The sequence below is a fragment of the Macaca thibetana genome, chromosome 16 (assembly GCF_024542745.1).
Source record: "Macaca thibetana thibetana isolate TM-01 chromosome 16, ASM2454274v1, whole genome shotgun sequence".
NCBI lineage: Eukaryota > Metazoa > Chordata > Mammalia > Primates > Cercopithecidae > Macaca > Macaca thibetana.
The window spans coordinates 18,379,668-18,402,187 of NC_065593.1; the positions used below are offsets into that span (position 1 = coordinate 18,379,668).

Here is a 22,520-nt window from a genome sequence, read left to right on the forward strand (position 1 = left end):
CTCAGGGAACTCAAGTTAGGGAAAGAATCGGACAGCCTGCAAGCAGAAGTCGCAATATTATTTCATCAATGTCATCCCTTTTGTGATGGGGCACCCCTGTGGTGAGCAGGTTGGTAGAAGGTGAGGACTGTGGTTTTAAATCCCCTACGGGCGGTTAGCTTTCGCACAAAGGGGAAAAGCGTCCTCGCCAGAGACAGACTCCTAACTGCGGCCACAGGCTGTCTGAGCCACAGAATGAACCCAAATGACAGTCACAAAGGGACCCCTCGGGCCAGGCACACCACACACACTGACCCCCAATCCCAACCACAGAAGGAACCCCACCCAGTCTGAGTTCCCAGGACAATCCCTCGCCTCTTCCTCCGTTCCCAGCTCTGACCTTGCGCTTGGGGTCTGGGCAGTAAAGTCACAGGCTGGGAAATTCCTGAGCTGAGCTCAGAGAGGAGAAGGACAGAACACAGGGAGGAGGAGGGAGGGCCCTCTCCTGACTGCAGCTGCTCAGTTTTCCCTGAGGCTGCTCTGCTCCGGGCCTGCCTGAGGCCCCTCCCGCCAGCCTTCATGGGAGAGCACAGCAGGGGCAGGCACCCGGTGGATGCTCATAAATCATTTTTTGAAAAAATGTGTTAAAAATGGCCGGGCGCGGTGGCTCAAGCCTGTAATCCCAGCACTTTGGGAGGCCGAGGCGGGCGGATCACGAGGTCAGGAGATCGAGACCACAGTGAAACCCCGTCTCTACTAAAAATACAAAAAATTAGCCGGGCGCGGTGGCGGGCGCCTGTAGTCTCAGCTACTCAGGAGGCTGAGGCAGGAGAATGGCGGGAACCCGGGAGGCAGAGGTTGCAGTGAGCCGAGATCGCGCCACTGCACTCCAGCCTGGGCAACAGCATGAGACTCCGTCTCAAAAAAAAAAAAAAAAAAATAATAATCCCTGCTGTGGTCCAGATTCCTGAGCACCCCTGCCTCACTCCCTCTGCTCCACATTTCCTCGCACTCCAGGCTCCCCACCTCACAAGTACCGTCTACACCCTCTGACTCTCACCATCGCCACCCATTCCTCAACACACGGCCGTCTGCTGTCCACCCCACCCCTCCCAGGGCTGGTCTGAGTTACATCCCCAGCAACTGCCAGGCCACAGGGCGCAGTGGCCACTGTGCACTCTGCACCGTACTTGGCCTCTCAGCAGCAGCTGACACCGCTGCCAGTCCCACTGCCACGAAATGCTCCTCCCTCCACGTCTTGGCCCAGCCTCCTCTGCAGAGACCCCAGCACCAGCCTTTACCTGGGGGGTTCCCTTGAGGTGCTGCCCCAGGAACCTCTCTTCTCGCTCCATCCTCTCCCTAGAGCGCTCCCTCATCCCAAAGCTTCCATTCCCTTCTCTAGGAGAAGGGCTCCCAGATTTTTACCTCCAGCCCAGAATGTTCTTCTGAGCCTCAGGCATATCCAACTGAGAGGTGACCCCTCGACAAGGTGCGGTGGTTCGCACCTGTAATCCCAGCACTCTGGGAGGTCAAGGTGGGAGGATGGCTTGAACCCAAGAATCTGAGAGCAGCCTGGGCAACACAGCAAGACCTCATCTCTACAGAAAATGTTTAAATTAGCTGGGCTCGGTGGCACGTGCCTATATTCCCAGCTACTTGGGAGGCTAAGATGGGAGGATCCCTTGAGCCCAGGAGTGGGAGGTTGCAGTGACCTAGGAATGAACCACTATCCTCCAGGCTGAGTGACAGAGCACGACCCTGTCCCTTAAAAAATTGTTTTTAATCTAAAAGAAGAAGAATTGAATCCTAACCCTCCCTCCTGCACCAACCTTTATCTCAGAGAATGGTTGTCCCATGTATCTAGCGCTTACAAACCTGGGAGCCATTCTCGCCGCCTCCTTCTCCCCAAATCTCCCATCTCATCAATTTACCACCTGCAAAATCTGAGCTCCAACCACTTCCAAACCACCCCACCAGCCCCTCCAAGTCAGCCTTCCGTCCTCTCCCCTGGATCCTGCAACGGCCTCGGCTCATCCCCTCTCCACTCTGTTTCCTGCCACGCATTCGCCATATGACGCTGGGTGATTTTCCAAAAGTCTCATCTTAATCCTCTGGGTAACATCATCAATGACTCCAGTGCTCTTAACTAGGAATAAACTCTAAAATCTTCAGCAAAATGTCCAAGCGTCTGCTTGATCTGGTCCCTGCCTACACGCCCAGCCTCTCCAACGCGAACTCTGGCTTCACCAGCCAGTCTGATCTGCTTCCAGTTCCTCTTGGTGCCGCCTTCTCTCTCTCGACTGCCTGAGGGCATGTGCAGAGGTCCACAGCAGTGCTTCTCAAGCTGCCATGTGTATACAAATCACTGTGAAATGACGGTAAAACGCTGACTCTGGGCCAGGCGTGGTGGCTCACGCCTGTAGTCCCAGCACTTTGGGAGGCCAAGGGAGGCAGATCACAAGGTCAAGAGATCGAGACCATCCTGGCCAACATGGTGAAACCCCGTTTCTACTAAAAATACAAAAATTAGCCGGGCGTGGTGGTGGGTGCCTGTAATCCCAGCTACTGGGGAGGCTGAGGCAGGAGAATCGCTTGAACCCAGGAGGCAGAGGTTGCAGTGAGCCAAGAGCGCGTCACTGCACTCTGGCCCGGTGACAGAGCAAGGCTCCATCTCAAAAAATAAAAATAAAAAAATTAAAAGCTGACTCTGATTCAGTGGTGGAACCTGACATTCCACATTTCTAAGGGGCTCGTAAATAATGCAGGTGTTGCTGGTCCCTTGGCCTCACTTTGAATAGCAAGAATCTAGAACACTCTCCTCCACTCAGACTCCACCTTAGCCTAACTAGCACGTATCCAATTTTCAGGGCTCAGCCTAAACATCATTTCCTCACAAAAAGCCCTACGTGACCCTCTCCGAGACTAGGCTACAGTCCCCCCACCTCCTAACCTTACGTTCCCCCTGAGCTATGCTGTGCTTCTCCTTCAGAATATTCACCATGTTTAACTGTCCAGCCCTCATTCCTGACGTTATTTTTCCATTTTTGGCTCCCTAGCTAGACTACAAGGTCTAGGAGAGCAGGGACCACAACGTCTGGTTTACTACAAGGTCCCCAGAACCCAGCACCGGGCCTGGCTGAGCATGAGCACATGTGGCAGAAAGCTGTGGGTCTTGCCTGCCCCAGATCCCTTTCCCCTTCTTCTCTTGACAACACTGCCATTTTCCTCTAGGACCCACCCCTGCAATTCTCAGTTCTTATGGTTTAGGCGGGTGGTCATGAGACCCAGGTCTGGCCAATCAGAGCCTTTCATCTCTCTGGTCACAGTGATTGGTTCAGGGACAAACACGTGACCTAAGCCAGCCAATGAGCTTCTTCCCTGGGACTTTGTTAGAACTACTGGGGAAAAAAAAAAAATACTTTTCTTTGCACTGGACTTACTTCGCAGGTAGGAGCTGCTGTCACCATCTGGCCACCACAAAGGCAGCTTGACAGAGAATGAAACCAACACAGAAGAGAGAAGGAATGAGAATGATCTCGTGGATGCAGTCATGCCTGCCATCTATGCTTGCAATTACAAAGGCAAAAAATTCCCTTTTATGCCTAAGCCAGAGTGAGTTATGTTTCTGTCACTTACAACCAAGAGTCCTAACTAATACAAAATTCAAATAAATACTGGGTATTAAATGAATTAAATTAGTGCATGAGTAAGTGAAGTCAGCCAAGAGAATTCAGGGACTCCTCCTACGAGACTGTCAGAGTTCTCCCTGCAAACTCCTGCCATCCTTGAGGACAGAGACAAGCATCCCACAGCCACCTTTGTAGACCAACGGGACACTCGGAATAGTAACAGGCTTCTTAGCATTACCCTGTGCAAAGGGCCAGGCTGGCACCTGGCTCAGATACCAACACTGAGCTGGGTGCTGGGGCAGACACTAGGCTAGTGAAGGTGGTCTGGCTTCCACTGCCCCCTGGGTACTGTACCCTGTCCTGCCCCCGCCCACCACTGACCACTTAACCCACCCAGGGCAGGCTCTGGCTGCCCCTCAACACGTAGGCTCCTCGAGGCATACCGCGTGGCTCTGTGTGTGATGGGCATCAGATGCAGGACAACAACAGGAAGATGGATGGGTTTTATCTGCTTCCTATGGGTTGTCATCTTGCAAGAGATTAGGTTTAGGGAAGAGGAGGGGTGATGCAGAGCAGCGAGGAAGAGATGCCTGATGATCCCCTGTGAGCCACTCAGAGCACAGCCCCAGGATAGAGAGAGGAGCTGGCCTAGATGTCCCCTCAGATGACTCAAGGGGCAGGTGACTTATTCAGCGCTAGTCCTCACTCACCCCACAGAGTGCGAAGGAGGGAGGGAGGCAGGAAGGGAGAGCATGCCTGCCAGCCTATACAGAAACACTGGCTGAGCCAAAAGTCTTCTCCGAGGACCAGCTCAGGCCTGTGTGGCCATCCCACCAAGGCATCAAACTGAAAAGAGATGGGGGAAGGCCATGGTGGCTACAGGGCACTGCACCCTCGGCTCCCGTCCAGGAGTGAGAAGGTCCTGGGCCTGGCAGCCTGGACTGTGGTCTCCCCAGGAAAACAGCTCACGAAGGAAGTGCTGATAGGAAAATAACTGCCGCCCCGACCCGAACCTCCAGCCAACCCTTCCACGGGTTCTGGTGTGAAGAGGCCCAGCTCAGAAGGGCCAGCCAGAGGCCAGCAGACCAGCATGCAGGCACCCTTCAAGTCCCAGGAGGGTGCCGGCCACAGCCCAGCCCCAGGCAGTCCTTCGGGGCAGCTGCCTTCTGTCCCCCGACTTCCTCTTGGCTGGGCCCCTTGTTCCCAAACTCCACTACCAATTACCAAGAGTCCCGCCAACCCCATTTCAACCCCAGTCAATGTCCTCACCGCCCCTTGACACAGACACACTGAGTCTCCTGTCACACTTCCCCCCTCACTGGTGCTTAACTGGACGTCGCCTCCTCCGAGGGGTCGGGACACTCCACAGCCGCACTTCGACGGACGCTGCTGGGCCTGGAGCCGAAGCCACAGCAAGGCCTCACGACTTCCCCACACGCTCCCCTCCCTGCCTCCCTGAATCAAAGCCTCTTACCTTCATGGTGGGAGGAGCCGTGAGAGGAGGCGAGAGCGGCCGGTCTGGGAGGGTCACATCCGAGCTGTTGGCCAGCTCCTGCTTCCTGTGAAGAGGCCAAAAGAGGTGAGTGAGGACCTGCCTGCGCCTTCCCTTCTCTCCTCCAAGAGTGACTATGCTCTGGGACACAGTTTAACATACAATGCAGGCTGGGCTGGGTGGCTCATGCCTGTAATCCCAGCACTTGGGGAGGTCAAGGCAGGCGGATCACCTGAGGTCAGGAGTTTGAGATCAGCCTGACCAACATGGAGAAACCCTGTGTCTACTAAAAATACAAAAATTACCTGGGTGTGGTGGCAGGCGCCTGTAGTCCCAGCTACTTGGGAGGCTAAGGCAGGTGAATCACTTGAACTTGGGAGGTGGAGGGTGCAGTGAGCTGAGATTGCGCCACTGCACTCCAGTCTGGACAAGAAGAATGAAACTCCGTTTCCAAAAAAAAAAAAAAAAAAAAAAAGCAGAAACCAGAGTTGGGAGCATTTTCTTTTCTTTTTTTTTAGATGGAGTCTCGCTGTGCTGCCCAGGCTGGAGTGCAGTGGCCGGATCTCAGCTCACTGCAAGCTCCGCCTCCCGGGTTTACGCCATTCTCCTGCCTCAGCCTCCCGAGTAGCTGGGACTACAGGCGCCCGCCACCACGCCCGGCTAATTTTTTGTATTTTTAGTAGAGATGGGGTTTCACCGTGTTAGCCAGGATGGTCTCGATCTCCCGACCTCATGATCCGCCCGTCTTGGCCTCCCAAAGTGCTGGGATTACAGGCGTGAGCCGCCGTGCCCGGCCAGGAGTACTTTCTTTACTCCCATGCACCAAAATCTAAAGTAGTGCTACTCTAAGTATGGTCCCTGGACCACCAGCGGCACCTGGGAACTTGAAAGATATGCACATTCTCTGGTGCACACCAGACTCTCCAGTGATGTGCCCGGGAACCTGCGCTCCAACGAGTTCTCCAGGTGATTCTGCCGCACGGTGAAGTCTGAGAACCACGGGGCTAAAGAGACCCAGGAGTGGGGCTGGGTGGGAGAAGAGGAGGGGAGAAACGGGGATGCATTCTCTCTTGAGCCCCTCTGCACATACACACACACACACACACACACGCACACACACACACACAGGCCCTGGTCAAAAAGCTGTCCTCGGGAGACAGGGCTGCCTGCCGTGCAACTGCAGGTAAAACTTAATTTAGTCCGTGTGGGCTAGGACGGTGGACAGGCAGCTAAACAGAGTTGTGTCGCCATGGCAACATGACTGCGACGAGTTTGCCGTGCTCACACACTCCCCACTTTCCATCTGGCCCTCGCTGGTGACCGGGGAGTGCTGTCTGCGGCCCCATCACCAGGCAGACTGTTTGGCATGGGATCAGCCTTCAGGGCCACGGCTGCACAACAGGGCCAGCTGGGCAGAGCCTGGGGAATCCCCGGGTGAGGGACTCCAGTGTCCTGAACAAGCCCTGGTTGTACCCAGGAGGGGACGAAGGGGCTGGAAGAACCGTATTAAAAGCCGAAGAGGGCCGGGCTGAGCCGTCAAAGCCCCCAACTTTACAAGTGTTTCCTCCTCTAGAGAGCCCCGCTCTGAAGCAGCTGAGAGTCAGCCCAACCCCCAGGTCCTGCGTAAATGACCAAAGCACCCCCACTGCCACCTCCGGAGAATCCTTCTGCACCTCTTCCCAGCCCAAGTCCTGCCAGCGAAGCGACAGTTCCAACCCCGCACCTTCATGACGGAAACCCACCCTCCCTACGAGCCCAGCCCTCCGGCTTTCCAGGCCCAGACCCCATCCTGCCTGGCTCCCCGTGGCCCATGGGGCAGGACCAGGCTGAGAACACTTCCACGCTAGGCCCACAGGGCCTTGTGTACCCCTGCCTGCCCCGCAGTTGACTACCCCTCCCTGTGGTCAACTAGGGAGCCAGATGAAGGGCCTGGGGACTACCTGGCTTGGCAGAGGATCCATTTCACCCCATTAACCTGAACCTGGCAATCCCTGTCTTCTGCTCCCCATCTCCCTTCCTCTTTCTTTCTTCCTGGACCTTGTTGATATAAGCTTTGACAGCTGGAGACGGGAGACCCTCCCGCCTGATCCAGGGCTGTAACTGGCTCAAGAAACCATCAGGGCCAAGACAGCACCTAGGTGTGTGCACACACTCACACACACACAAAGGCAGGCACCAGCTCCTGTTACCTCTCAGCTAGAGCTGCCAGCCTCCTTCCATGTACGGCCTTGGACGTTACCACCATAGGCTCCAGCCTGGCTGCTCTGCCGGACACTCACCTGCCTGTGCACACAACAGAGCTGGGTCCAGCACAAACTCACCCCCTCCTCCACCTAGCCCACTCCCAAACAGCCACAGCTCCTCCTCAATGGGCCAGGTCTTTGAGAGCCATGATGGGGGAAACGAAGAATGATCAAGCAGGAGGCATCACCTTTGGGTCCTCTCAAGGTCCATGGTGAGGATGAAGGCTGCTCCCCTGTGAGGCTAGGAGCCTGGCAAGGAAAAGCATGCAGGGAGGGGAAGTAAAGCAAGCCCCCACCAGATGCTATAGGGCTACTCTGGGCTTAGCAGAGGACCTCTGGAGATGGCTCACACGCACCTTGATGGACAGCAGCCCTGGCTCTCCAGGCACACACGGTCCAGAGGAGGACAGAGTTGGTTTTAACATCACCAGTCATGGGACGCTCATACACACAGTCATGCTGTCTATTTCTCCCCATCAGGCACAAGATGTCCACGCCTATGGCACCAGATTATTGTCCAAGGCCCTGAGTCCCGGTCAAAGGGGTACAGCAGCCAACATTCCCTGAGCTGAGCCCCTCTCCCCTGCACCAGCCCTTTCCCCCTGGATGCTGGATAAGCCCTGGGGCTGGTCTCTACTGGACACTGGATAAGCCCTGGGGCCGGTCTCTACTGGACACTGGCTAAGCTCCTGGGGCCGGTCTCTACTGGACACTGGCTAAGCTCCTGGGGCCAGTCTCTAGGAAGTGAGGCGGACTCTCAAGTCGGAATACAAGGCAGCTTCTGACCAGAAGGATTTCCTGAATGATGCCTGGGAACTTGGATGGCGCTAGAGCAGACATGAGCACCGGTGGTGGGTGACCAGCCTCATGCAAGCTCCAGTGCTGTGTCCACGACTCCAGAGGGGGTGCCAGGGTGGGCAGAAGACATGACTGCCACCCTCAAAAACATCTGAACTGGGCCCAGAGCGGTGGCTCATGCCTGTAATCCCACCATTTTGGGAGGATGGGGGGGAGCGGATCACTTGAGGTCAGGAGTTCGAGACCAGCCTGTTCAACGTGGCAAAACCCCATCTCTACTAAAAATACAAAAATTAGCCAGGCATGGTGGCACGTGCTTGTCATCCAAGCTACTCGGGAGGCTGAGGCAGGAGAATCGCTTGATCCCAGGAGGTGGAGGTTGCAATGAGCCAAGATCGCACCACCACACTCCAGCCTGGGCAACAGAGCAAGACTCTGTCTCAATAAAATAAAATTAAATTAAATTAAATTTAAATTTAAATTTAAAAAATCAGAACTACACACAAGCTCTAGGTCACAAGGTAGGACCCACCCTGCCTTGGTATACAGATGGCTTCGAGTGGCATCTATGGGGGACAAGGGCCACATTGTACCATCCTCACTCTTGGCTCCAGCCCTCCCTCTTGTTTAAGAGCTAACTGCCTGTTACAGGTCACCATGTGTCCCCCAAAAAAGATATACTGCAGTTCTAACCCCCAGTATCTATGAATAAAACCTTATTGAAAATCGGGTCTTTACACATATAATCACGTCAAGATGAGGTCAATAGGATGGTCCTTAATTCAATAGGACCAGTGTCCTTATAAGCAGGGAAGGCTGGCCGGGTGCCCACTCACACTTGTAATCCCAGTGCTTTGGGAGGCTGAGGCGGGTAGATCACTTGAGGTCAGGAGTTCGAGACCAGCATGGCCAACATGGTGAAACCCTGTCTCTACTAAAAATACAAAAATTAGTCGGGTGTGGTGGGGGGCGCCTGTAATCCCAGCTACTCAGGAGGCTAAGGCTAGAGAATCGCTTGAACCCAGGAGGTGGAGGCTGCGGTGAGCCGAGATCGCGCCACTGCACTCCAGCTCAGGTGACAGAGCAAGACTCTGTCTCAAAAAAAAAAAAAAAAAAAGAAGAAGGGAAGGCAATAATGTGAAGAAACACACAGTGAGAACGCCTCATGACAACGAAGGCAGACACAGGAGCGATGCGGCTGCAAACCAACGCATGCCAAGGCTTGCCGACCCTGCCAGAGGCTAGAAGAGGCGAGGAAGGATTCTTTCCTAGAGCCCGCAGAGGGAGCATGGCGCTGCCGACACCTTGACTTTGGACTTCTGGCTTCCAGAACTGAAATAACAAATGTGGCTTTAAGCCATCTGAGGTCCTTGGTAATGGCAGCCCTAGGAAATGAATGCAGCACCCAGGCCCCAGGTTCTAGCCTTGACCTAGAGAGCCAAAAAAAATGAAGACGAAATCCTGCTCTTGCCTCACCACCCCTGCTCTGATCAGCTCTTCTCAGCCTTGTCCTTTCCCAGGACAATGACATTTCCACGTGAGCCACCCTCCCAAGGATGGCCAGGCACAGCCCAGCCCAGCCACCAGCTGGCACTGAGATAAGAGAGAGTTAAGTGACACGGTGCTTGATGCAATTCTATCCCTTTTTCTCCCACTCAGGCAAACATATCACACATGAGGTGAAAGTGATGTGATTTTATCAAGGGATAACCTTGAATGTGTTCTCATTAGACGCACAAGGTAAATCCTTAGCCGAGGTGACAACTTCCCTGTGACCCACAGGGACCCATCTCGCCACGTGTCAAGGCACTGAGATTGAAAGCTGCACCCCTCAAGCAACCCGGCCCCACAGTTGCATGCAACTCTAACGACGCGGGGTCCCAGCCCCACCCAGGCACCCACAAGGACCCATGAGAGGAGGGGTTGGAGATGGGGACAGCTTGGAAAGCAGAGAAGGGAAAAAGAGCATGGAGAGAAGCCAGAGGAAGAGAAGAGGAAGATTATGTACTCAGTTCAAAGAGAAGGGTGGTAAGGGCAGGCTAGAGAGGCGGGTCAGAGAGCCTCTGCCACCTGCGGGGGTCCTGGAGGCGCTGCCCATTCTCGTATGGCACTGAGGTTCCCTGCTCTGAGACGCTTTCCCTCCCTAGAAGCACAGGAGACACAGGGGCACACGGGGCGGCTCAGGGAGACCAGGACGCATCCTAGACAGCTTTGGCCAAATGCAAATCTCTGGAGGAAATGGTCATAGAGGCCTGGAGTGGAAACTGAGAAGTCAAAGGCCATGATTCACCCAGACGGAGCTGGACAGACCCCTATGGGAGCCCCTGTGACAGCACCCAGGCCTGCAGGCTCCTCGCCTCCACCCTCAGAGGGTTCTGCCTCAGACCATCTTGAGGTCACTGCAACTGTCATGTCTCACACATCACTGTGGAGAGCATCCTACACTCGGAATCAAGGCACTCCTGGGTTCAAGTTTGGCTCTGCCTGCTACCCAGCTGTGAGGCCTTGGTTAAGTTACCTCGTTGTGTCTTGTTTCCTTCATCTGCAAAGATAGGGGTAATAATGTACCAAGGAGTTTAAAATAGCAGCTGTGGCCGGGCGTGGTGGCTCATGCCCGTAATCCCAGCACTTTGGGAGGCTGAGGCGGGTGGATCACCTGAGGTCAGGAGTTCGAGACCAGCCTGGCCAACATGGTGAAACCCCGTCTCTACTAAAAATACAAAAATTAGCCAGGCGTGGTGGCACACACCTGTAATCCCAGCTACTTGAGAGGCTGAAGCAGGAGAATCGCTTGAACCCGGGAGGCGGAGATTGCAGTGAGCTGAGATCGTGCCACTGCACTCCAGCCTGGGCGACAAGAGCGAAACTCCGTTTCAAAAAACTTAGTTGATTAAAAAAAAAATAACAGCTGTGAAATAAAACATGCAGTCCTATATAAATGTAGACTATGATGATGATGATTCTTATTATTATAACTCATAAAATGTTGATGTGGTCTCCAAGGGGAGACAGAAGCAAGGGTCCAGAGCTGTTTAAACGCCTTGGAAAACATTCCTGGCACCTCAAATGAGTACCAGTTCTAGCCTGGGGATCAACTCTCAGGATCATAACCATTGGTTAATAATCAACCACAGGAAAAACACTCAGCTAGCAGCAGATGGCTCTGGGACAGGAGTAAGGCCCCCTCCACACGGGGTTCTCCCAAAGGCTGAAACTCCCCTTTCCTGCATCCCTCCCCACGCCCGCTCCCAGCCATCCACCCACACTCAGCTACACTTTCTCTTGCTTCCCAAATAGCCAAGCTAGAGGAATACAGACAGCTGGGCTGCAAAGAGTTTCTCGGGAAAACCAAACCAAAAGGAACAAGAAACATGATTCATAATGGCCAAGAGGGGGAAGCAATCCGAGTGTCCATCCGCCAACGAACAGATAAATAAAATTCGGTTGTTCCATACTGTGGAATATTGCTCACCCATACAAAGAAATGAAGTAGGCCGGGTGCGGTGGCTCACGCCTGTAATCCCAGCACTTTGGGAGGCCGAGGTGGGCGGATCACGAGGTCAGGAGATCGAGACCATCCTGGCTAACACGGTGAAACCCCGTCTCTACTAAAAAATACAAAAAATTAGCCGGGCGAGGTGGCGGGCGCCTGTAGTCCCAGCTGCTCAGGAGGCTGAGGCAGGAGAATGGCGTGAACCCGGGAGGCGGAGCTTGCAGTGAGCCGACATCACGCCACCGCACTCCAGCCTGGGAGACAAAGTGAGACTCCTTCTCAAAAAAAAAAAAAAAGAAATGAAGTAAAAATAATTAATTTTCAAAAATAAAAATAGGACTGTGAGGGTGGCTCATGCCTGTAATCCCAGCTCTTTGGGAGACCGAGGCAGGCGGATCACCTGAGGTCAGGAGTTCCAGAACAACCTAGCTAACACGGCGAAACCCCGTCTCACTAAAAATACAAAAAATTAGCCGGGCATGGTGGCGCACGCCTGTAATCCCAGCTACTCAGGAGGCTGAGGCAGGAGAATCACTTGAATCCGGGAGGCAGAGGTTGCAGTGAGCCAAGATTGCACCACTGTACTCCAGCCTGGGTGACAGAGCAAGACTCCATCTCAAAAACATAAAAATAAGTGACCGGGCGTGGCTCACACCTGTAATCCCAGCACTTTGGGAGGCCGAGGCGGGCATATCACCAGGTCAGGAGATCGAGACCATCCTGGCTAACACGGTGAAACCCCGTCTCTACTAAAAAAATACAAAAAAATTAGCCAGGTGTAGTGGCGGGCACCTGTAGTCCCAGCTACTCGGGAGGCTGAGGCAGGAGAATGGCATGAACCTAGGAGGCAGAGCTTGCAGTGAGCCGAGATGGTGCCACCGCACTCCAGCCTGGGCGACAGAGTGAGACTCTGTCTCAAAAAAATATATAAATAAAATTAAATTTAAAAATAAAAATAAAAACAAACAATGATAGCTTATGACTATAAAGACAATAGAAAGAAAAGGAATGAAGAACTGATGCATGCTACAACACGGATGCGCCAGGAAGCACGGTGCCGAGTGACAGAAGCCAGGCACAAAAGGCCGCAAGCTGTGTGACTCCAGTTCCATGAAATCCACAGAACAGCCAAATCCACAGAACGGTGACGAGTGGCTGCAGGGAGAGGGGAACGGGATGCAATTGCTAATCAATACGCCTGCTAATCAATACTCCAGCACCACTCCGGTTCACTACATGGTCAGGTTATCTCACCTCTCTGTGCGTCAGCTTCCTCATCTGTAAAACGGTGTGACTACTATCTACCTCATGGGGTGTTATCAATAAGGCCCAGAAAGCACTTAGCACAGTGCCTGGTACGCAGCAAAAACACAATAGCTGGTCGCCTCGTTGCCGAGGCTCAAATCAACTGGAAGAATGGGTAGGGAGGAGGAGGAGCCAAGGCAGAAAGCTGACTAGAAGGCAGAGGTGGACAGGGCAGGGACGTCTTCAGATCTGGGCACTCGCTGCCCCACATACTGTGGATGCTGAGCTGGGAGGCAGGGACATGGGAGCCCAGCAGCTGTGTGGGAACCGCCAGGCCCCGGGTGTATGCACATGGCTCAATTCCAAGCCCCAAGGGGACAGACATGGGATGACAGTACTGATGGCCCTCATGCCTGTGCTGGGGCCAGTGTGGAAGGGAAAAAGGGCATGAGCCCAGCAGACCTGGCAGAGTGTGGGGGAGGGAAGAGGACATTGGATTCAGGAACAAAAGGCTCCCACAGGCGGAGTGAATGGGTAGCTTGAGAAGGAGCAGGTGTTGCGCACCTGTTTGCACCTGGCAGGGCTGACCTTGGGGTCACAGCCCATCCCAGCACACACTCTGACAGGTTTCCAGAGATTCGGGGCACCAACTCTAGACCTTTGGTGATTCAAAGCTCCCCAGATGGCTGGGCAAGGTGGCTCACGCCTGTAATCCCAGCACTTTGGGAGGCCGAGGTAGGAGGATTGCTTGAGCCCATGAGTTCGAGACCAGCCTGGGCAACATGGTGAAACCTCATTTCTATAAAAAATTTAAAAATTAGCCCGGTGAGTGTGTGCCTGTAGTCCCAGCTATTCAGGAGGCTGAGGTGGGAGGATCACTTGAGCCTAGGAGGGCAAGGCTACAGTGAGCCGTGATCACGTCACTGCACTCCAGCCCGAGTGACAGAGCGGGACCCTGTCTCAAAAAAAAAAAAAAAAAAAAAAAAAAAGGACTCCGCAGAAAATGCAAAACGGCAATCCCCACCCCAATTCAATCCCAGGGTTCACGGACGCAGAGAGCAGCAGCCGTGGGAGAAATCACCAGATACCACCCGACAGCCTCATCATGCAAACAAGCACGTGGAGGCTGGAGAGCCGAGGGAGCCACCCAAACCCCACAGCAAGCCTCTCTTCTCTTCTCCAAGGAAGAGGCCCCATTTCCAACTCACCTCAGGCCACACTGGAGGGGAGTGAGCACCAAGTCTCCAGGAGGGGCCGGGCGTGCGGTGACTCACGCCTGTCATCCCAGCACTTTGGGAGGCCGAGGCGGGCGGATCACCTGAGGTCAGGAGTTCGAGACCAGCCTGGCCAACATGGTGAAACCCCAACTCTACTAAAAATACAAAAGTTAGTCAGAAATCACTTGATCCCGGGAAGCAGAGGCTGCCGTGAGCCAAGATCGTTACCCATTCCAGCCTGGGCAACGGTGCGAGACTCCATCTCAAAAAAAAAAAGTCTCCAGGAGGAACATGTCAGGAAGCACAACTAGCTTCTGGACACCCGTTTTTCTGTTTGTTTTGGGTTTTGAGACGGGGTTTGCTCTTGTTGCCCAGGCTGGAGTGCAATGGCACAATCTTGGCTCACTGTAGCCTCTGCCTCCTGGGTTCCAGCAATTCTCCTGCCTCAGCCTCCCAAGTAGCTGGGATTACAGGCACCCGCCACCACGCCCAGCTAATTTGTTGTATTTTTATTAGAGACAGGGTTTCACTATGTTGGCCAGGCTGGTCTCGAACTCCTGACCTCAGGTGATCTACCCGCCTCAGCCTCCCAAAGCGCTGGGATTACAGGCGTGAGCCAGTGCGCCTGAACTGGACACCCGTTTATAAAGTGTCAGGGCCCTCAAGTGAGGGGACAGAAAAGGGAGAGGGTCAAAGGGGGCTACTGGTCCCCTGCACGGAGCAGACAGAGAGCAGGAGGCCCAGGCTGTGCGGGCGATGTGCCAGCTGGAGTCTCTGCTGCAGGCTACACCCTGTGCAGGACCACGTGGCTGCGTGTGGGCACAAAGGGAGACCTGGCTCAGACTCTGGCTGCAGCTTCAGAAGACACTCCTGCTGCTCTCCAGGTGCACTGGATGAGGACAGCGCCGTCCTTCCCTAGAGGACCTGAAGTCCTAAACTGAACCAGGACTAGGAGAAAGGGCAGGAGCCAGGAAGAACAGGATCCTATGGGCAGACCACCCGCAGAACCTCTACAGCCCCTCCACAGCCCTCTGTTTGGGGGCATCTGGGCCTCCTTGTGCACAAGTCTCAGAGTGATGGACCAATGTACCCACGTAGGCAAATCCTCACACTGGGAAAATAAGCCTTCACCAGACAAGCAGCTTTTAGAACTGACGCATGCTTTATGGTTCACACCCAAGCCAGCAGAGATTCCGAGTTCTATGGGAGCCTGGGGTCAGAGTCAGAAAACACGAGAGCTGGACCTCCACCCTGAGATCTCTGACTCCCACTGCAGTGCTCCTTCCCACTGCAATGGGAAAGCCAGCTCCACCCAGCCCAAGTACCACAGCGGGGAGCGAGGAGGGGACACTGGCCAACGCCTTCTTCTTGTGTGTTTTAAGTCTGCGTTCTCGGGGACTAAGGGTGGTGTCTCAGCATGGGAGGCGACATCTGTGAGATGCACAAGCATCTGAGAAAACGATCCGGGCAAAATGCAAAAAACCATCCTGCAGGCACGGCACAGCCACGTGAGAGACCCAAGTGCCAAACATGAATTGTGGGGTCACCGGGGTAAAACGAGAGATGCAGAATCAAGTGCCATGAGGTCACAGGGAGGAGAGGGCTGGCTGTCCTTGGGAGACCAGCTACGGGATCGCACAGGAGGCCATGGCTAGGCCCAGGGAAGAGTCCAGCAGTGACCTACGGGAGAAACGGGGAAAGGGAGGGCACATAGGCAGAACACAGAGGAAGGTGACCAGCACAACAGAGAGACCACCAGTGTCGCTGATGCCCAGGAGACACATCACACCATTCGAGGGCACAGCAGGCTGGCAAAAGGTGAGGGCAGGGCGGCACAGTGGCTCACAAGTGTAATCCCAGCACTTTGGGAGGCCAAGGCAGGTGGATCACTAGAGGTCAGGAGTTTGAAACCAGCCTGGCCAACATGGTGAAACCCCGACTCTACTAAAAATACAAAAAATTAGCCAGACATGGTGGTGGGCGCCTGTATAATCCCAGCTACTCGGGAGGCTGAGGCAGGAGAATCGCTTGAACCCAGGAGGCGAAGGTTGCAGTGAGCCAAGATCGTGCCACTGCACTCCAGCCTGACAACAGAGCCAGACTCCATCTAAAAAAAAAAAAAAAGTGGCAGGGGAGGCCAAATGCCAGCAAACAGGCCTCAAGGGTTAGGGCACTGTGTGAAGTGATCCACGTACACTATCTCATTTAATACCACAGTCCACTGAAGGAAATAGTATTAACCCCTTTTACAGACGGGGAAAACGAGGCTCAGAGAGGTTAACCGGGCCAAGGTCATGTTGCTGGAAAGGAGCAGAGCGAGGCTTGGACACACGCCTGGCTCCAGGGTCTGTGGCCTTAACCACGTGCCACACTCCCTCTGAGGAGGAGAAGGGGCCCACTGGAGAGGAGCTCCCATGGCCCACGGCTTCCCAGAGCAGATGCATGCATCCCTGATGGCCCCCGAGGGCACCTGGCATGGTCTTCACTATGACAGTCACTTATGGAGCTTTGACAGAGACCCTCTTTGTGGCAGGCCACCCTGATTTTCCTTTTATGGTAGTGACATAAAGGTGCCTTCTGAAACAAGTCCATTGAATTTTTAACACCTGAGCCAGTTGAAGGAAAACGTTATGGGCCTGAGACAGGTGACACACACATAAGACAAACAGTGCCGGCGCTGCGTGGACAGTGACGCTGGGAAAAGGTGCTGCATGCCGAACTGTCTCTCAGGGGCAAAGGGAGGAAGCCAAGGTGCCTGAGGCTTTGCTGGAGGACTCTGCAAGCAGCAGAGAGAGAACGGAGTGGCTGGAAGGGAGGGGTCGGGGGAAAACTGAAAAGGGGCCGAGGGGCGCTGCCCTCCACTGCGCTCACAGCCACAGAAATGAGACGAAAGGGTCAGTCATAAGGGCATTTTGGGAGCAAAATTAAGAGAATTTGGTGACAGAAAGTAAAGGAGGGGCTGAGAGCTAAACACACCAAGTGACCTGGGTTTCAGAAAATGGAATGACAGACGCTTCAGCCATGACACAGAGGAGAGTCAGCTTTGCGAGACGCAGATGATAAGGCTCTCTTTCTGGACACGCGGCAAGTCGGGGGCCCTTGGGACACCCAAATGGGATCAGAACAGCACTGAAACCTAAGCAGGACAGGTGCAACAAGAACAGAGGTGGAAGCTGAGGCCATGGGAGGGGTGGAGGCCCTCAGGGACAGCAGGTAGGGCTTTTGGGGTTGGTTAGTTGGTTGGTTGGTTTTTGAGACGGAGTCTCACTCTGTCACCCAGGCTGGAGGGCAGTGGTCCCATCTTGGCTCACTGCAAGCTCCGCCTCCCGGGTTCACACCATTCTCCTGCCTCAGCCTCCTGAGTAGCTGGGACTACAGGTACCCGCCACCACACCCGGCTAATTTTTTTTTGTATTTTTTTAGTAGAAACGGGGTTTCACCATGTTAGCCAGGATGGTCTCAATCTCCTGACCTCGTGATACGCCCGCCTTGGCTCCCAAAGTGCTGGGATTACAGGCGTGAGCCCCCGCGCCCGGCCTGGGCTTTTGTTGTTGTTAGTGGTGGTGGTGTTGAGACGGAGTCTTGCTCTGTTGCCCAGGCTGGAGTGCAGTGGCGTGATCTCAGCTCACTGCAAGCTCCACCTCCTGGGTTCAAGTGATTCTCCTGTCTCAGCCTCCCTAGTTGCTGGGATTACAGGTGCCTACCACCATGCCTGGCTAATTTTTGTATTTTTTTTTTTCTTGAGACAGAGTCTCGCTCTGCCCCCAGGCTGGAGTGCAGTGGTGCGATCTCCGCTCACTGCAAGCTCCGCCTCCCGGGTTCACACCATTCTCCTGCCTCAGCCTCCCGAGTAGCTGGGATTACAGGCGCATGCCACCACGTCTGGCTAATTTTTGGTATTTTTAGTAGAGACGGAGTTTCGCCATGTTAGCCAGGATGGTCTTGATCTCCTGATCTCGTGATCCACCGCCTCAGCCTCCAAATGTGCTGGGATTACAGGCGTGAGCCACCGCGCCCGGCCTAATTTTTGTATTTTTAGTAGAGATAGGGTTTTGCCATGTTGGCCAGGCTGGTCTCAAACCCTTGACCTCAGGTGATCCGCCTGCCTCGGCCTCCCAAAGTGCTGGGATTGCAGGCATGGGCCACCACGCCCTGCCTAATTTTTATTTTTTATTTTCATTTTTTGTATTTTTAGTTGAGACAGGGTTTCGCCATGTTGGCCAGGCTGGTCTCAAACCCTTGACCTCAGGTGATCTGCCCACCTCGGCCTCCCAAAGTGCTGGGATTACAAGCATGAGCTACTGTGCCCCACTGGCTTTCATGAAGCAAAAATGAACAGGAGCCCTCCAAAGGGCAGGGAAGGAGAGGTAAGAGGGCAGCCTGCTGGGATGGGCTGGGAGGGGGGCGCCCAGGGAAGAACACATGCCAAGCAGGGGGTGGCAGGCAAGTCCCCTCTTACACCACAGGCTCCGCTTCCCCTGCGCTGAAGAAATCACCAAGCCAGGTGCCTGCGCACCCAGCCCTTCAAACGCACACCGTCACTCAGAAACTGCCATCACTCAGAAACTGCCGACAGAGCAGTTTCCCTCCCACAGTCAGCGGCTCTGCCTGGCACTGCCTGGCCTACACCACGGTCAGAGCAGAGGCAGCCAGCGCACAAGGTCATAGCCTCAGGCAGCTTCAGAACCCGCTCGCAAAACCCGGGAGTCACAAGATGTGGGGTATCAGCATTTTCCCAACCCGAAAGCGCCCTTCACCTGGACGGCGAGGACAGCCATGTTCATCTTACGATTCATTCGGTGTGGACGTATAACATTTATCACAGTAAAAAATCATGTTTAAGCAGTGATAAGTATGTACCCTCACTTCCTCTAGGAGATATAAATAGAGATATTCTGAAGTCTGTTGAGACTTCCAGGATGAACCTGTCAGACTGACCACACGCATTAATTATCCCACTTCTTCTGAGGCCCATTAAAATAACAGTAAGGGGGCCGGGTGCGGTGGCTCATGCCTGTAATCCTAGCACTTTGGGAGACTGAGGCAGGCAGATCACCTGAGGTCAGGAGTTCGAGACCAGCCTGGCCAACATGGAGAAACCCTGTGTCTACTAAAAATAAAAAATAAAATACTAGCCGAGCCTGGTGGCGGATGCCTGTAATACCAGCTACTTGGGAGGCTGAGGCAGGAGAATCACTTAAACCTTGGAGTCAGAGGTTGCAGCGAGCCGAGATCACGCCATTGCACTCCAGCCTGGGGAACAAGAGCAAAACTCCATTTCAAAAAAAAAACAAAAAGAGGCTGGGCGCGGTGGCTCCAGCCTGTAATCCCAGCACTTTGGGAGGCCGAGACGGGCGAATCACGAGGTCAGGAGATCGAGACCATCCTGGCTAACACAGTGAAAGCCCGTCTCTACTAAAAAATACAAAAAACTAGCCGGGCGAGGTGGTGGGCACCTGTAGTCCCAGCTACTTGGGAGGCTGAGGCAGGAGAATGGCGGGAACCCAGGAGGCGGAGCTTGCAGTGAGCTGAGATCCGACCACTGCACTCCAGCCTGGGCGACAAAGCGAGACTCCATCTCAACAAAAAAAAAAAGAAAAAAAGAAAGAAAGAAAAAGGAAAAAAGAAATATGATGAAAAGACTAAGTTGAGGAAATCTCCCAAAAAGTAGAACAAAAACATAAAGATACAGAAAACAAAAGAGGGAAGAGAAAAAAGATCAAATAGCTGACCAAAAAAGTTCCCAGAAAGAGAAAGGGGAGGGGAGCTGGCAGCTGGTACCCAAAGCTGGCATCTCTTGGTACTGATGGCTTTGTGCGCTCTTGAACCTGGGCTGGCCCTGTGACTCAGTCTTGACCCACAGAATGAGACAGACACAACATTACCTCACTTTCAGGAATGAGTCACAGGAGCTCTTGCAGCTTCCACCTCAACCTCTAGGAACATTTGCTCCAGAGAAAGCAAGCCCGCACGTGAAAGGCCTGACTGAGACCGTCAGCGCTGTGGCTGGGAACAGGGAGAGGCTGCATGGAGAAAGAAGCCCAGACGTTCCAAACATCCCCGTCCATGCACATGAAGAAACCACCTTGGGCATCTCAGCTCCAGCAGATGCTATGAGAACACAGCGCAGCTCCTGACATATGGCCCCAGCTGACTGTCGCAGTCATCTCCAGCCATCTGAGCCACCCAAGATGAGGTCCCAGACATTGCGAAAGCAGAGACAAGCCATCATCTCCAACACGCCCTAGCTGAATTCCTCACCCGCAGAACTCGAGTGCCATAAAATGGCTGCTGTTTCACCGTAACAGAAAGATTAGCAGGGAAATAGTACAAGAACATCTTCCAGAACTGAAGGTCCTGAGTCTCTGGGTCCACCAAGTACACGGCACAGTGAAGACACAAGATCCATCCCAGGCCGGGCGCGGTGGCTCAAGCCTGTAATCCCAGCACTTTGGGAGGCCGAGACGGGCGGATCACGAGGTCAGGAGATCGAGACCATCCTGGCTAACACAATGAAACCCCGTCTCCACTAAAAAATACAAAAAAATTAGCCGGGCGAGGTGGCGGCGCCTGTAGTCCCAGCTACTCGGGAGGCTGAGGCAGGAGAATGGCGGGAACCCGGGAGGCAGAGCTTGCAGTGAGCCGAGATCGCGCCACTGCACTCCAGCCTGAGAGACAGAGCGAGACTCCGCCTCAAAAAAAAAAAAAAAAAAAAAAAAGATCCATCCCAAACACTGTCAGGAAATTCAGAACACCTGGGCAAATGAAAAATTCTCAGTGACTCCAGAGAGAAAATATAAATACATACCAAATACAGAGAAATAGGAATCTGGGCCACGCGTGGTGGCTCACGCCTGTCATCCCAACACTTTGGGAGGTCGAGGCAGGCAGATCACCTGAGGTCAGGAGTTCGAGACCAGCCTGGCCAACATGGAGAAACCCCATCTCTACTAAAAATACAAAAATTAGCCAGGCGTGGTAACACATGCCTGTAATCCTAGCTACTTGGGAGGCTGAGGCAGGAGAATCGCTTGAACCCAGGAGGCAGAAGTTGCAGTGAGCCGAGATCACACCATTACAGCCTGGGAGACAAGGGCGAAACTCTCTCTCGAAAGAAAAGAAAAGAAATATGAATCTGCATATCATCAGACTTTTCAACAGCAACTCTGGAATCTAGTAGGCAATGATGTAATAACTTTCAAAATTCTTAAAGAAAATTATTTTCGGCCGGGCGCGGTGGCTCAAGCCTGTAATCCCAGCACTTTGGGAGGCCGAGGAGGGTGGATCACGAGGTCAGGAGATCGAGACTATCCTGGCTAACACGGTGAAACCCCGTCTCTACTAAAAATACAAAAAATTAGCCGGGCGTGGTAGCGGGCGCCTGTAGTCCCAGCTACTTGGGAGGCTGAGGCGGGAGAATGGCGTGAACCAAGGGGGCGGAGCTTGCAGTGAGCCGAGATCGCACCACTGCACTCCAGCCTGGGAGACACAGCGAGACTCCGTCTCAAAAAAAAAAAAAAAAAAGAAAATTATTTTCAACCTAAAATTTTATACCCAGGCAAACTATCAACCAATAAAGACATTTTGAAATATGAAAGAGCTCAAAAAAATTCACTCCCTTGCACCCTTTCTTGGCAGGCTACTATCACTAGAGGATAGGGGGCTCTGGAAGTGAGATCTCCTGGGGGAAAGAATGGAATTGACAGGATATCTGATGGATGCCAGCTTGGTGGAGATGGGGGAGGGGAGGGAGGGGCTGTCTATTAAAGTAATTGTGGTAGAAAAAATAAAAGTAGAAAAATAGGCCAGGTACAGTGGCTCTCACCTGTAATTACAGTACTTTGGGAGGCCAAGGAGAGAGGATTGGTTGAGCTCAGGAGTTTGAGACCAGATTGGGCGACATAGTGAGACTATGTCTCTCCACAAAAATTAGCCAGGCACGGTGGAAAGCACCCGTGATGCCAGCTATTTGGGAAGCTGAGGTAGGAGGATCGCTTGAACCCAGGAGGTCAAGACTGTAGTGAGCCGTGATTGTGCCACTGCACTCCAGCCTGGGTGACAGAGTGAGACCCTATCTCAAAAATTAAAAAAAAAAGAAAAAGAAAAAGAATGATAGGTCCCTACAAAACAATACTAATGGCAGAAACAGGAGTTAATCATTAACTCCAAGAAACATGAAAAGTTATGTAAGAAAGAAAACATAATTATGGTGCCCTTTCACATAACAATAAATAACGTTTACACAGTCATAAAAAGTAAACATTGACCGTTGAATTGGACCAAAAACTGGTGCTACTGGGAGGATACACTGTGTAATAAGGGGTCCCATGTGTTGGCTGAACTCCCGGTAAGCCCAAGAAGAGAAGAAGCCCGTCTCGCAGTGCCCAGCACACGGGCGTGTTGAACCATCCATGCTAAGAAATC

At 53.4% G+C, this 22,520-nt stretch overlaps 1 protein-coding gene across 6 annotated transcripts in view; it reads right to left on the minus strand.

The window, feature by feature from the left end:
• RAP1GAP2 (RAP1 GTPase activating protein 2) overlaps positions 1-22,520 on the minus strand; it is a 276,444-nt gene that overhangs the window by 130,507 nt on the left and 123,417 nt on the right. For all 6 annotated transcript variants that reach the window (XR_007720507.1, XM_050765818.1, XM_050765815.1 and 3 more), the window contains one exon: positions 5,083-5,167. Coding sequence is in view for 5 of the 6 variants with exons in the window: in XM_050765818.1 (XP_050621775.1) it covers positions 5,083-5,167 (85 nt within the window). In the remaining variant the exon portion in view is untranslated. The remainder of the gene's footprint in view (positions 1-5,082; positions 5,168-22,520) is intronic.